At 36.1% G+C, this 15,674-nt stretch overlaps 2 protein-coding genes and 2 non-coding genes across 4 annotated transcripts; 2 read left to right on the plus strand and 2 right to left on the minus strand.

Annotated features, from left to right (window-relative positions):
* The first annotated feature begins 882 nt into the window (after positions 1-882).
* On the plus strand, positions 883-956 carry TRNAI-AAU (transfer RNA isoleucine (anticodon AAU)). The gene has a single exon. It is a non-coding gene; the product is annotated as a tRNA-Ile (tRNA).
* Positions 957-1,029: 73 nt separating this feature from the next.
* TRNAI-AAU (transfer RNA isoleucine (anticodon AAU)) lies at positions 1,030-1,103 on the plus strand. Its single transcript has one exon. It is a non-coding gene; the product is annotated as a tRNA-Ile (tRNA).
* Positions 1,104-5,234: 4,131 nt separating this feature from the next.
* Positions 5,235-6,610, minus strand: LOC145593967 (F-box/LRR-repeat protein 13-like). Its single transcript, XM_081650322.1, has 4 exons — positions 6,545-6,610; positions 6,402-6,444; positions 5,629-6,282; positions 5,235-5,584 (listed from the first exon to the last, which is right to left on the minus strand). The coding sequence occupies exons 1-4, from the start codon at positions 6,608-6,610 to the stop codon at positions 5,235-5,237; spliced, it is 1,113 nt and encodes a 370-aa protein (XP_081506448.1).
* A 430-nt stretch (positions 6,611-7,040) lies between these two features.
* On the minus strand, positions 7,041-14,178 carry LOC145595905 (ATP-dependent zinc metalloprotease FTSH 4, mitochondrial-like). Its single transcript, XM_081652336.1, has 7 exons — positions 13,828-14,178; positions 13,147-13,234; positions 12,048-12,305; positions 10,652-10,897; positions 10,396-10,520; positions 9,418-9,894; positions 7,041-8,619 (listed from the first exon to the last, which is right to left on the minus strand). Exons 1-7 carry the CDS (start codon positions 13,852-13,854, stop codon positions 7,693-7,695), a joined length of 2,148 nt encoding a protein of 715 aa, XP_081508462.1. The 5' UTR covers positions 13,855-14,178; the 3' UTR covers positions 7,041-7,692.
* Positions 14,179-15,674: the final 1,496 nt, after the last annotated feature.

Consider the following 15,674-nt stretch of genomic DNA (forward strand, 5'->3'; position numbering starts at 1 on the left):
GTCCCTAGAGCGTGATGAGGGCCCTTCCTCGTAGTACTTGCAAGTTGCAACACAGTCGTACAACACGCACTTTGAGGTCGAGACTATATATTTTGAATGACAAAATCAATCAAAATTATTTTTACACATGGTCCTAAACCTTCTCTAATCCTAGTGCTAATTTTTTTTTAAAAAAACCGTTAGTTAACTTCACTAATGACCTAAACTGCGTGCTTAAATGTAGTGTTGCAACTTGCAAGTAAAAGAAAATCTAAAAAGTATGAAGTAGGTGTCATTTTGAAATTCCGATCATTCCTACGGTTTTAATAGGTTTAAATAGAAAAAAATTACAAAAAAATCGATCACCTCCCTAATACGTAGTATAAAATTTTGAATTTTTCATATAATATAGGGAATAAGTCGATAAGATTTCGATACAGCAAACACATACTTCATATAATATTAGAGGGAGTTGTTATTCTTCGATTATTCAATAGTTGTATTACATTCCACATTTCTTGTCTATTTCTATGTATAATACAATTTATATCTTTTCGTATCTACATATGCATCAGCGGCTATGCCACACAATTACAAATACTATTAGGATGTTTTATGTTACAATATTAAGTTTAATTCTAAGACTGTCAATTGCAAACATTGAAATATGAACTAGGAGTTCTACTTTCTTGGGTGGAACTTTAAATATGTTTTATGATCCTCGGCATGCCAAGTGCGATTTGGTATTGCTTGTTGCAAGAACATATCTAAATATTAGGCGGATTAAAAGCCCTTGTCGTAATTGCATTCAAAGTACATCACTTTATTGCTCTCTCTTCTGCCTAACTTAATTTATAGCATATGCAATATATATTGGTGATAGTGAAGCATCGGTAATGTCAAGGCCCATTAGCTCAGTTGGTTAGAGCGTGGTGCTAATAACGCCAAGGTCGCAGGTTCGACCCCTGCATGGGCCAATTCATTTTTTATTTTTTATTCAGTTTAAGTTAATATAATAATTTTTATAATAGATATCAATAACAACATTGTGGCCCATTAGCTCAGTTGGTTAGAGCGTGGTGCTAATAACGCCAAGGTCGCAGGTTCGACCCCTGCATGGGCCAATTTTTTTTGCTACTCGCATTCTGCCTTTGCTTGGATCCTGCAAGCACACCTTTTGTCTCGAATTAGTTGTCACGCAATCTTACTATACGACTTGACACAAACATCTTTTTAGTTGTGTTACTATTACTCTATGTAGAGTTGATTCAAATGAGTCCTTCAGCTGCCTAAACTCATCAATCTTGAATGCCCTGCCTAAAATTTGAAACTATCTGTTCAGGCACTTGTGCATTCAAAACCGATATAGAAACAGCAACAATCCTGAAGCATTTGGTCGAGTAAACTGTTCTTTTCACTATGGACAGTAGACAACAATAGTCTTCAAGTTTCCGACTAGAAAGTCCGATCCGGTAAGAAACTAAGAGTACCAAGGAAGAGAGGCTGAGTTGTGAAGAGAAAGAGCTGAATAATTGAATATTATCTCTTGCATAATGTGAATATGAAGTGTGGAAATTAATCTGTTCAGGACAGTCCACTGTATAAGATCTGCTCAAATGAAAAATGGAACTACAGAATGTAGTCTTATAATTCTGCAATTACGTACATGTTATGGATTTTTAGGGAAAAAAATGCCCTAATTAATAAATGAATGGAGATCAGAACTACAATGTATGATTTCCCTGTACAACCTCTTTATACTGCCTCAAAAAGACCATTTGATAAAATTTTCTCCAATAATACCATATATATGAATCACATTTACAATTCAATAACGTATTACAAGCCATCAAACAAATGTACATTTCACAAGCTAAGGAATCTTGACAATTGATGCAGTTAAAGAAGGGCGACGAGAATGAAAATAAGAAGAGCAGCTACAAAAGAGTACTTAAGCGCAGCAATCACAATAGCCAATGAGACAGCTAACAGCTGCCACACCACCTGGACACTCGCCCATGTAAGCAAACCTGTCAGGCCCACAGCTAATACATTGTCTGGGTCTGGATCAAGCAGCAAATCAGTCCATCTTAGTTTGAATAGTGGTGTCTGCTGATCGTCACTGGCCTCAGTGCCATTTTCATTGTTGGGTTTTGGCTCTTTGCTTATCTCATTTTCATCTCCATTCTTCTGCTCTTTAGCACAAACCACAAGTTTCCTAAGGTTCTGATATTGCTTTCGAGGGGTTAAACGATATGGCCGGATCTGGTGTGTCATGCATCGTCTTGGAGTTGGGATTGCAAGTATTCTGATGCCTGAAACTGATTTAAGACCTAACATAGCACAGCCAAAACTGACAATCAAGAATTAGTCTGTAGTGAACAGAACAACACATTCAACAGGATTTGAGACAGACTAAAACAATCAGCTGCTTCAATTCAGTTATTTGTATATTTCTATATATCCTCATTATTTTTATATGGAGTATTTGTTTTGTGCAATTCTCACTCGGAAATTAATGAGCATTCAACAATGAGACCTGACCATATATAAAAGTACATTTATGACTTGCAAAGAACCATACATCGGCTTTAAACAATCAAGTGGTATCGGATAACTCTTTATCCACTCCAAAATTAATGAGAATTAGCAAGAAAATGAATTAAGATATTTCCTAAGTAGTACGTTGACACATTACAGGAAAGAGTATCTCCTCTTCTATAGATGTTTGATCTGAAACTTTGAGTACATACAAGAACTGAAACTACCTACAAAACATTTTGACAAGCATAAGACTTTACAGAAGGAAAAATAATTTGTAGCACTTGTCTTTGCCCAACACGTTCCACTGAGTTCAACAACTTAGCATGACAGGTGCTACGAGATGGTATCTTTGCAGCTAAACTAGTGGCATAGTTTATAGATCAAAATTAGGTGGAATTTTCAGGTGGAAAGTTATGCAACATAAGAATATACTCATTCTGCAATTCAAAATCAGGACAAACATCGCCTTCATTTACTGTAAATGATTTTTAAGAGCTATGTTCAACCAACAATCAAAATCAAACATATTAGTATTCAACATTCACACCTACAAAAACCCCATTTCTAATTTTATCAGAAGCCAATCTTATGTGAAAGGCAATGAATCCAGTTGAAAATAATCTATTCACTTGATTTAAAGATAGCATCATAGCAAACAACTCTATCCTAATACCATTCAACTAATGTTTCCCCATTTCAACTAAAACCAATTCAAATTTACATTAGTATTCAACATTCTAGGTGGACTGGATAATATTACAACAGTGAATCGATTTCGTTCTTTTACATTGATCTACATGTTACAAGAATCTGACCTTGTTGTTCATCTTTCCACTTTGCAAGATTGCAATTTTCTTCAACTTTCCATTTCCTAGCGTCTACTACATACTCTCACAAATAAACAAACAAGGCCCAATAATCTACATTTCTCCCCTTCATAAACAACTTCAATCAAAATTTCTAATTTTATGATCTACAATCTACAATTTGTTCAAAAATCACTCTCAAACCTCTCTAAGTTTCCTTCCCAATTATGACAACCCAACTGCATTATTAACATCTCTAATATGCATCAATTATAGGGTTTTGCTGCTCTACAATATAAAAATTAAAAACATAATTTGCTCAAATTTAATAAAATCATGCTAATTAATGGTCAAATTCGCCAGAAAATTTTCCAAAAGAATCAATTTATCAAATTCAAAATTAAGCACAAAATCATGATTCAATATTAAAATGAGGTATTGGGATAGCTTACCAGAAGGATTTCGTCAGTCGGAAAAGAAGAGAGAGATTGCCGGGAAATGAGTACGAGGGAGTTCACTTCTGAATAGTTTTGTGTGGCACAATTGCCTGTTTGTCTATAAACCTCAAAAAATCTCAAATAGTCAATTTGTGTTCTAGTTGGTCATGGACTCATGGTGTCAATTCAGGTGAGTGAGTTGGGTCTAGTCAGGTATAATCAAATTAAGTCTAGTTTGTCATGTTATATCATTGTGTCGGTTGAATTCTTAAACAGATCACTTTAGGGAAGGTTGGATCTTGTTGGATTGGTCATTTTTTTTAATAATTCTAGAATTGAGTCGATTTTTATATCATTTTAAGGTGAATGTTAGTTTTGAATAACTATTGCGGGTTGTTTTAGGTTTCAGATTGAAAATTGTGTTTAAAACTCTTGTTTACTGGCTCAAATCAATATGGTCCCCAAACACTTGTAAATAAACACGAATTTGATCACCTTATCCACTAATCATTTATGGTACAACTTTATAAAGGGGTGATTTTTATGTGATTTAAGGTGACTATTAAAAGTTGGGGGTAATATTATTCATGAAAGGGTAGGTATACAAAAACTTCATAGGTAAGACCGTAAGAGTATAAAGTTGATAGCTTAACAAAAGGAAAATCAAACTATATGCTTTTTCTTTCAAAAATTTAATTGGTTGTAGTACTTAAAGATGAGAAGAGAAGAGGATGAACAACATTTTCATTATAAAGCAACAATACTTGTAGAAGCGAAAGTGAACAGGTTGTGTATGCTCCTGGAAGACTGTTGAGCGAACTAAACATGATGTTAAGAACATCCTAGATCATGGGCTTGATGACTTAGAAAGTGGTGGAGAAGAAGATGTTGTAAAGTTTAATGAGCTGCAGCAGGATTGGGATGGTGTGGATCAAGAATTCGAGTGTCATATGTGGAAAACACACGGGTCAAATTGCTTTTGTGAGGCACTTCTATGAAGAACGTCATGAGCATGGTATGCATTGCCTTGGAATTCCGAACTCTATGTTCTTTTATAAGATTACTGAGATTGGTTAAGCAATGAAGTTGTGGGAGGACATTCAACCAACACTGATCTTATTAGGCAGAGTTTAATCGATTAAACTGTACTCTTTTACCTTTCATTGATTTGCAGCCTTGATTTTGTAATTTGATATAGTAAGCATGAAAACATTTGCTATATAGATGAGACTAAGTAGAGATACCTTGAAGAACAGACAGTTATATAGGTGATTAGGTGGCCAAACAAACAGACCAACAAAACAGTACATGTCCTTAAACCAATTTGCTCAGGAAGCAGCAGGAGTGTATTTCAAGCTGAAGCGAGACTGGTCATGAATCTCTTCCTATTTCCAAGAGAAGATGAGCTCACATACGATGACGATGATGATGATGATAAAAATCATACCTGCCTTTCAGTGTCAGGTGTCTAACCACAAGCAGGATCATCATCACTTAATCTTACAATGCATCCATTTTGGGATGCATCATTTGATAAATGGATGCAACCACCAACAAACTCGACTTTGGAACTACTTGGAACCAATAGCAGTGTTTTAGACAGCTTATATTGCCTCCATAGCTGATCTTTTTCACTATCATCATCGCCATAATCATCACAAGCAGAGGCAACATAAAGCCGTTCGAGGACAATTGCCTTGCTTAAAATGTACTCTAGCAACTTCACATCATTAGCATTACCCTTGACATTCAATAGTTTTATCTTCTTAAGCCGACTTAACCAGCACATAGGTATTGGATTTCTGTCACCCCAGTCCACTTCATTCGTAGACATATCCATTGTATAAGATTGACCAAATTACGAAAGACTAACCCAACATCAACATCAAAGTCATTGAGCGCGTTGAATACAGCCAGACCATTTAACAGTTTAAGAGACTCAACACTAGAAACCCCTTGAAGAACATTTGGTATAAGGCTAAGATAATCAGTCCTACTATAACTAAAATTCCAAATGTCAAGATCAGCCCTGAATAATCTGCTCGGATACTTTACAAATTTATAGTCTCCAAGAAAACCACAAATTTCAATGTGTTCAAACATAGGTGCATCAATCATAAAGATAAAATGTCGCGATTTTCCTCTGATAATCAAGGACTTCAGATTCTGAGCTGATATATCGAAGATTTTAAGGTTAGCAGAATCAGAATCTAATTCCAAAGACAACATTTCCAAAAGTGGGCATGACTCAAGTAAAGTTTTAAACACATAGAAGGATGGTAAGTCAACCAACACAAGTTTCTTCAAATTCGGAAGACTGACAGTCCCAGATTCTGGCAGTACACAGCAGATATTTCCACCCAACTCAAGCTCTACAAGTGATTCAGTTTCAAGTACACAAGACGGCAATGGAACTTGAGGCGCGATAAAGAAAGGAAAGTCACAGCTTACCTTGAGTTTAACCACCATTCGGGCACAGACTAGCTTAATCCAAGCTTCCAAAGAAGCAGAGCAGACTTCAAATTCATCATTTTCAACAGTCAGAGGGTAAGGGATATGTATGTGGAAGGTTCGGATAAGTGGGGAGGTGATCTTATGGAGGATACGGTCTACAGTGGTGATGAATTGGTAGAACTCTTGGGAATGATCAGAGTCAGTGGCACGCGGCCATGGCCCATCTAAGAAGATGCAAGGAAGTTGAGTTCAAAGGTAGCACCATCGGCGAGATAAAATGGAGGTTGCAGCAGCTGATTTGAATGGGAGGAGTGAAAGAATTACCAGCAAAAGAGTGTCTGGGAGTGAGGTTAATCTGTCTTCTTCAGAATTTGAGAGAATTTCAGCCATTTTTTGTAAGGAATTTGGGTGTTTTTCTGTAAGTTAACTTGAGGCCTAGGAAGGGTTTTGTTGGGTGGTTGGTGGATACAAATATTACCTAACTTTTAAATATAGTATTTTGGAGGGACAAGAATAGAAAACTAGATGGAGTTTCCTATAAACTGCTCTGTTTGAATGGAATCCTCACGGGTCAATTCATCCCGGCTTAGCTGGTAAGGTCTCAAGGAAAGGTAAGGAAATCGCCAGCTCCTCACCCCCTAAGAGCTTCGAGGTTCAAACATTTCTGATTTGTCAAGTGACTCAAGTCTTGCTTGATTCGGCGTGTATAATGTATGGTCAAGGTAGAATAATGATATTTGATGTACTAAAGATGACTTTGAAAATAATCAAAATGAAGAAAAGTAGAATAGAAGGTAACCATAAGTAGTGGACTTGAATCTCTAGAAAATAAAAATATATACTTCGTAGTAATTTTTGAGGATTTGAATCCCCGAAAATAATACACAATAATAAAGTACAACTATGTCTCTATTCTCCGAGCCTTATTTCCTCTTAGGTATTCGATGAAGTAAGTTGAGCAAGGATTCAACCTCTTTTTACAGTAAAATCTAACAAAAGTATGTATTTGTTGAGACTAACATACCACACTCTACAAAGATTGGCATGCCTGAACTGTTCGCTCTGTAACGCCTGTAAGCTGTTAATCCCACAGAACAGTCTCCCTCTTCACCAAAATACGCTGAAGTAAATAAAGAGACGACTTAAACTGAGTGTTATTGATAAATGTAGAACCTGTTATTGCACATATGCAAAAAGAACAAACCACCTTTATATTGCTACACAACTTTAACGTGTCAGATCTGCTTCGGCCGCTAAGTTTCTCTACATCTCTAGTTCACTTTCCAACTCACAGATTCATGATACAGGGAAAACACCAGATAACTTGCAGCAAATGCACGCAAGAAATGGTAGCGAATGACAGGAAATAGAACATCATCCTCCAATAAAAATTAACAGCTAAATATATGCACAATGGATTCAGTAATTTTTTTATATAAGAAAAAAATCTTTTTTATAAATAGAGTCTACATTTAAGACCCCACTGGAGCAACTCCTTTTGCTTTGGCTGTTGCAGCAGCGGCTGCAGCAGCTGCTGCAGCTGCAGCTGCTGATGCTGCGGCACCTGGGGTTGATGGTGGAGACGGATTAGACTGCTCACTGTTCTGAGTGGCCACTATCTGCTGTTGCTGCTGCTGCTTCTGCTCTGAGTTGACTTCTGTAATCAAGTCCTTTATTTGATTGCCCGTGAGTGTCTCATTCTTTAACAATGAATTAGCCAAGGCATGGAGCTCCTTGCTATGAGTTGTAAGAATGTTTTTGGCATTGTTGTATGCTTGCTCGAGTAAAAACCTAACCTCTTGCTCAATAAGGAGCCGAGTTTCAGTGCTCATACTCCGGCCATTGTCATCATAATCATGAGTCACAAGCCCAACCTCTCTGCTCATCCCATACTTTGTTACCATTGACCGTGCAAGTTTTGTTGCTTGCTGGAGATCAGAGGATGCACCGGAAGTTACCTCATTCTCCCCAAAGATGAGCTCCTCAGCAACTCGACCTCCCATGCAAACATCAAGGCGGGCAAGCATTTGTTTCCGGGAAACACTTGTTTGATCCTGCTCAGGGAGTTGAGTAACCATTCCAAGGGAGACACCTCGAGGGACGATTGTTGCCTTGTGAACCGGAAGGGCACCAGCAGTGTGCATAGCAACGAGGGCATGACCACCCTCATGATACGCTGTCATCCTCCGGTTTTCCTCGGAGATTACAGCAGACTTGCGCTCACTGCCCATTAAAATTCTGTCCTTGGCATACTCAAGATCAGGCATGCTCACTGCCTTGGCCCCATCCATTGCAGCTTTTAGAGCAGCTATGTTAACTAGGTTAGCAAGCTCAGCACCAGAGAAGCCTGGCGTTCCTCGAGCAATAATCATGAGGTCCACATCTTCTCCCTTCAGCACCTGTATATAGTAAAACATGTCGAACGACCCAAAGGTAAAAATAGCATTAGTGCATGTACACAGCTTCTACTTGAAACGCTCATCTAACTAACAATCACAAGTTTTTTACTATTATCACAATGACAACAGATAATCAGAGCAGAAAAAATCACCACAGGCAATCAACACAGGGCTTTCGTCTATCAGAATTCCTAACTCAGACCTAAAAAAAAACAAAGTTTAAGCCAAAGAATAAGGGAGAATAAAATTGAAGTGATTGCTTTACAGTGATTGGTCAACAGAAAACAAGGTGATTTACTCCTATTTTCTTGGCTTCTATGAATATGGCATGAGATAGGAAACGGATTGCTTGAATCAGGTTTGATTTGGGTCATACATGGGTTACGAGTAGTTAGGTCTGAATCAAGTCATATTCCAGTCTTTTATTAATTAAATTAATATGATAAATCAAGCAATTTAGGTCCTTATTCTAGGTAATGTATATTACCAGTTCACCTCATGATTGGGTCATGCAATTTGGGTACAGTCCGGGTTTGAGTTTGGTAAACATGTACAGGTTTTGACAGGTCTCCTAGAATAATTCAAATACTTATCAGTGACAATGTATCAAGAGAATAGTTGTGGGATAGCAGGAGTAACATCTAAGGGCAATATCACAATATAAACCACTCACCCTCCCAAGATGTTACAAACTTCTGTATTTCTGATTAGATGATAGCTCTTCATTTAAAACACCAATGCAAAAGACATGAACTATTTATTCCAGGAAAACAGATATTTGTCACCACTATTTCATACCTTAGTCATATGAGTTTCTAAAATCTGTCTGCGTCCTTCAACATCTGGATTGGGAACGGTAACATGTCGATCAAATCGTCCAGGTCTAACCAATGCATGGTCCAATGATTCAGGAAAGTTGGTTGCAGCTATCACAATAATTCCCTCACTTTGTTTGAAGCCATCAAGTTCAACAAGCAACTGATTTAATGTCATTTTCATATATTGCTGATCCTTGGGGTTACGACTTCCCCCTATAGCATCAATCTCATCAATAAAAATTATACAAGGTGACCGTTTCTTAGCGGCTGCAAACAGATCTCTAACCCTCCTGGCTCCAACACCAACAAACATCTCCTCAAACTCACTGCCACTGCAAGAGAAGAAAGGTACTCCAGCTTCTCCAGCAATAGCTCTGGCTAGCATAGTTTTGCCAGTACCAGGAGGGCCAACAAGCAAAACACCCTTGGGGAGTTTACCTCCCAAACGAGTGAAACGCTGTAGATATAAAATATGTATCAATAAGACATAACTATCCAGGAAAGTATCATAATAAATCTAATATCACAGACATAATTTGGGGGTCCATTGGCACAATATTTCACCAAGGTATTACACAAAAGAATGAAAACACTTTCTTTCAAACTATCAAACAGGACCAGATAGTTACGTGTTATACTAAACTGTAATATATGAAGTACTATTTAAACAAATTATAATGCCAAGAGTCCAAAACATATGGAGTTTACATAAGGTAAAATGAAGAGTCTATAACACTGGTCATAATTGTAAAGTGTATATACTCTTTATCTTCTTGATATGAGAGATTAAAAGATTTAAACACAATTCACTAATGGGTCTCTCTGAAATACACTTACTGATAAAAGGGAAAAGGAAATATAATAGAAATCCAATTGTACTTTCATTAAAAGAACATAAAAGATTGTCAAAGCAGACACAAATAAAGGAAACTATATACATGATCTAACATACACTAACCTTAGGATCTCGAAGATAATGAACAATTTCTTCTAGCTCAGCTTTTGCTTCATCAACACCTTTCACATCAGAGAATTTAGTGCTGGACTCCATACTAGGCTGCACCTCTTCATTCAGACCAAGTCCTGAAATACAAAAAAGGCGGATTTTATGAATAAGCTCTACGACAAATTACTCCGTAAAAATTAGAAGAAAGAAAGACCCTAGCCCTTATTCCCCTGGACTAATGTACTCAGAGCACTCGTAGTTTCTGTACCTTTACTAATTCCTCTGTCTTCAATTAGTGCCCCAACTCCTGATATTAAGAGAAATGCTAAAGCAATGGTACGAAAAGTACGCCACAGCTGTTCCTTAAAATGCCCTCCTTCAGAAGACACCATATGTATTGGAGCACTAGAAGTTCCAAGTACTCCATCTTTTGTGGATTTTCCCACATTGCGGAAAGCAGACAGTCCACCCATGCTTTCTTCCTCAGAAAAGCTGTGGCCCGTGGCAGCTATTCCTGATAATATTAGCAATTCAATTAAGCAAGAGAGAGGGCAGTGAAATAAATAGAAAGAGAACAAATAACTGAGACAGATTAAAACCAAATGACTTACAAAAAAATAGGACTTAATTACATTAGAGACAAGAAAATAATGGCTTGTGAGATTGCACAAGAAAAACCAATATCTGTGTGTTTGCGCAGTACACATGTACCAAGAACCTCCGTTGCTTAGAGATTTGGGTGTGCACGTGCATGCGTGTGTACGTGTGTGTGTGTGTGGGGGGGGGGGGGGAGGGAAATAGGATATGGCATGAGATACCTGCCTCTCTAACAGCAGACAACAGATGGCAAAAAAAAGTACATATTACGGAGTAATATTTAAGGGCGCCAAAGAGAGATCAAGCCAACAAATAGAGAAAATGAGATTAGTACAGAGATGACTTTCAAGAGAAGCAAGGACAATGCAGAAATGGAATGCTCCACCTGCAAGCCAGCAGCAGGATCAGCTATTAGGTGGAAATTATTGGTAATTAAAGAGGTCAATGAAATGAGCAAGTGAGCCATTGCCATAGTGCCTAGTTTACTACACAGGAATTCATCAATTACATAATTTTAAGGTGTTTTTCAAATATCTTCCGAGACTAAAAGCAGAAGATCAAAGCTTAGACAAATAGTTTACTGACATTAGGGATCAAAGCAGAGTAGAGACATCCTTTCAGTAGGAGAAAAAAAAAAGAGTAAAAACAGATGGCACCACATAAAAGAACTAGATAGATACTTAAACAAGTAAATATTGAGATGAAAATCAAACAAACGAATGCATGAAACTCACAAACAACGATTCCAAGAGTGGCACTTAAAAATAGTCAAAGACCACAAAAACAAGTTAAAAAAGACCCTACAATTATTCACTTGTCAGAAGAAAAGTAAGCACGCACATTATCCACAAAATGCCATTTATTATGCATAGATAAAATTAATTTCCCAAAGAAACAGAACATATTCCAGGGGACAACATGCAATTCTTTTCCAAAGAGAAGTCATAGTTTTCAGTTCATCAGCAGACACCATTGGCAAGAGACGTGTTGTATGAGATGTCAAAAGAGAAGTAGTCACCATAGCTTGTTGTAAATGTATTAAGTAAAACACATATTAAAACACAAACCTCTCTGCAATGTTCTGAGCAACTCGCTTTCATTCAATCTATCAACCTTGACCAGTGCTTTAACATACTCGGCCACAGCAATAGGACTAGAATGCAAAGCAGGTTGACTTTCAAAGGCTCTTATTACTGCTTCTGGATCTCCTCGACGATAAACATCCCTAAAATAATCACTTGCTCCCTCAGCATCTCGACCTCTTCGACCTAAGCTGCCAACATAGCTCGATTGATATCTCTTCTGAGATCCTGCAAGTGTACTTTCTGCAAAACAAATCATATAGTTAGTAATATGTTTTTGGTCACCCAAACTAAAAATGAAATCTAGAATCTAGCCAAAGATACAAACAAAACAAACAACAATTTAATCAAATAAAGAGTAATTGGGCAGGACACGAACCTGAATAAAGTTTATAGTAAATTTAACTGAGAAGCTCTTATTAAAAAAATTAGATGCTAAAGCTTAAGACATCCTCATAATAGAAACTATTATCACCAGACAAACCAAATAAAGTTGGATCTCACTCAGAGATTCTTTAAACTAATACCTCCGGAAGTGCACAAAGCAACACAAAATAACCCACATAATCTAAGATTCAAATCACAGGAATAGACTTGTATGAAATACTCCCTTGCATTCCTACCAAGCCAAATGGTCTACAAAATAGCTAGAAGCTCATACCATTATATCAGCTTCCTTTTTCCCCACTATAAAACCAACCCATGTCGAGCAGTGGTAATATTGGGAAAATCCAATTATCGATTCTTTCGGTTTTAGTTTTTACAACACTCATGTCTCAATAAAAGAAGCCATAGGAACAATGAATATACGAGTCTAAAAACTATCAACTCCTATTTCAATCCTTGACAAACTTATTGCATTCAAAACCAATTTCCTTCAATCATGGTGTCATACTGTCATACTGCGTCCAATTCTTAGTTAGCGGACACTACACATGCATAACAAACTAACAATCAACCAATTATAAGATAATTGGTTATCAATAACCCATAGATATCATGAAGAATCACCTAGGTTCCTACAACTCTTATAAATACATCAAAGCAAAATCCAGTAACAAGTCCAAAAAAAAAAAAGTTTCACCTCCAACATTGTGCAGCTGCCGTAAAGTTGAATAAAGCCTAGTTGAAATGGTCCTCAATCGTACAAGCTCGTATTCCCGTGTTGCCGCCTGCCAAAAACAAAAAACGGGATCGTAAATTTCCAATTGCATAATAAATGAAGCAGACATTCAATCAACACTCTTCTCCCAGATCAAAACACCTTCCAAGTTAAGGCGGTCGACATGTAGAGGAAGACAATCCACACACAAAAAAGGTACAATCTTCATCAAAATCCAAAGATTCAAACTCATTTCCGTAGCCATTTCATTTGACACTTCTGATTTCAACTACTTCAAACCTTCATTACCATCATCAAATGGATAAGCTACCAACTAAGAACACCTAACTTAACTGATAAATCCAAACTAAGCGGCTAAAATTTCTGCAAAAATCCATCTTTACAAAAACCCTAAGCTCAAAAACCCCCCAACTTTCAACTCTATCCACCCAATTAAACATAATTCAATCAAACCCACAAAAAAAAAGGGACAAATTAATCAATACCCACAAATGAATTCAACAAACCCAAATCCTAAAATTCCCCAAATCAACTAATAACAACAAAATTAGGGTTCCAAGATCAAGAAAATCAATAAATTACCAAACTTCACAGAAAATCAATAAATGGGTATCAATAAAATAGAAAGATTCAATCACAAACCTGCCTAAGAAGTTGCCTCCAAGCCATTAAACCCCTAATCCCTCTTTTTAGTTATCTCTCTCTCCTAAAGAGAGCTAAAAGAAATGATCTTCCCCCTTTTCCAATGAATTTTTCCCCCAATTTTTGCAAACCCTCAATTAAAATTGAATCTTGAATCTTGAATCTGTTACAATAAAAAAAATTAATAACTTGGGTGCCCAGTAATCGCGAAAAATAGGGGAAAGAGAGGAGAGAGAGAGAGAGCTTGATGTATGTAAAATGTAGCGTTTGGTTGAAATGAAGAAATTTGTGAGTCAAGTAGTTGATTTTTGTTAATTTTTAATTTTTTTGGAATGAACAGAACAAGAGAGTAAAATATCTACCGGGTATGAATCAAATGGGTCGGTGATCCATATTTGCCCACGCTATTGGTAGTAGTTTGAGAAGTGTTTAACTGTCCTAATTAATCTCCAATTTCTGTACATTTGTTTGAGTACTTAACAAGTTACGACTTACGAGTAAGTGAGTAACATTGTCACTTTGTTAGTGCTCCTATAATTTGATTTGCTTTTGTGATTTGGTTTTAAAGGCTTAACCGCTTAATAGTACTTAATACACATCATGTTGAGTTGTTATCTAATTAAAATTGTATAGCATGTGCACGGTTTTTGTTTTTGTTTTTAAAATGATTTTAGGTACCACATATTCATTTTTTTTTTCTCCATTGTATGACTAAAAAGTTATAAACGAGTATTTATTTTATTATGTGTGATAAAAAAAAAATTACGATGATTAATTATTTTGTGGAAAGCAAGGATGTAAAAAAGAGATAAAAATAAAGGATATGGTCATATATTGTGAAATTGAAATCCCCCATTTGCCTATGAAATTCAAATGTATGTGAATCTAAGCTAAGACAAATTATTTGATTTATCTTAAGGGTTATTGAACTTATAAGGTCGCTGTTTAATTAAATATGAAAATCGAAATAGATCATATTAGATTAAGCTTAATTGAACATAGTCATAATCTTCTCAGCTCATTTTGAATTCTATATCCATATTCCATGTCTTGCTTGCATTATGTCTTTTTAATGCACTTTTTGATTGGTTGGATTAGACTAAAAAATGCACAAATAATACATCATCTTCATTCTTGTTATAATATTTGTTGAATTCTATTTTATTGCACCAAACTAAAAATAATGCTCCCCCTTCTTTATTATTTTTTTTTCAAATTTTATATTACATATGTGATCCACAATACTTTAAACAAATTTCATACTTTGTTTATTTTTACATATTCATCTTTTTAGCCTTTGTACTACCTTTCGCTTTTTCAAATTAGATGACATGTTTCTTTTATCACAAAAGTATCTTAATTATGTTATTTTACAAAATACTAAAAATTGAATCTAATTAAGTACACATTTAAAATGTCTTATATATATATATTTTTTTTTTAAGGAGGTCTTATATAATTTGAAAAAGAGGAAGTAAACTTTTTATTTTGAAGCATTGATACCCTTTAGGCCTTTACCCACTCCACGTTTATCATGTCTATTTCTTGCATGATTTGATTGGGTTTTGATTAAAAAGTGAAATGCAACCAATCTAATGAAAAAGAAGAACGATTTGTTTCCAATATTTAATCTACAAAGCTACTCTAACAGGCTGGTCCAAAACTATAACTGGGTTGGGTGTGGTAAATTGGGCCGGTCTGTATGTATAGGCCATTTCATTGTAAACTAGTACATGTGATTTACGCCTTTTACTGGTTTGGGCTGCCTTCTAATTTTGGATACCATTTGAAACATACCAAAGTATGAAAAATTATAAATGTTGATTGATAAATCTTGGTATCTATGC

Source organism: Chenopodium album, chromosome 19 (genome assembly GCF_948465745.1).
Source record: "Chenopodium album chromosome 19, dcCheAlbu1.1, whole genome shotgun sequence".
NCBI classification, from domain to species: Eukaryota; Viridiplantae; Streptophyta; class Magnoliopsida; order Caryophyllales; family Amaranthaceae; genus Chenopodium; species Chenopodium album.

Excerpts from the sequence above, each read along its gene's own strand:
- LOC145593967 (XM_081650322.1), bottom strand. The coding sequence starts at position 6,610 with ATGGCTGAAATTCTCTCAAATTCTGAAGAAGACAGATTAACCTCACTC. Across the intron at positions 6,283-6,401 it reads GACTCTGATCATTCCCAAGA|TCTGCTCTGCTTCTTTGGAA; the intron begins GTTCTACCAATT and ends ATGAATTTGAAG. Across the intron at positions 5,585-5,628 it reads TGATGTTGGGTTAGTCTTTC|TGGACTGGGGTGACAGAAAT; the intron begins GTAATTTGGTCA and ends CTACGAATGAAG.
- LOC145595905 (XM_081652336.1), bottom strand. The coding sequence starts at position 13,854 with ATGGCTTGGAGGCAACTTCTTAGGCAG. Across the intron at positions 10,521-10,651 it reads AGACAGAGGAATTAGTAAAG|GACTTGGTCTGAATGAAGAG; the intron begins GTACAGAAACTA and ends TTTGTATTTCAG. Across the intron at positions 8,620-9,417 it reads TAGAAACTCATATGACTAAG|GTGCTGAAGGGAGAAGATGT; the intron begins GTATGAAATAGT and ends TACTATATACAG.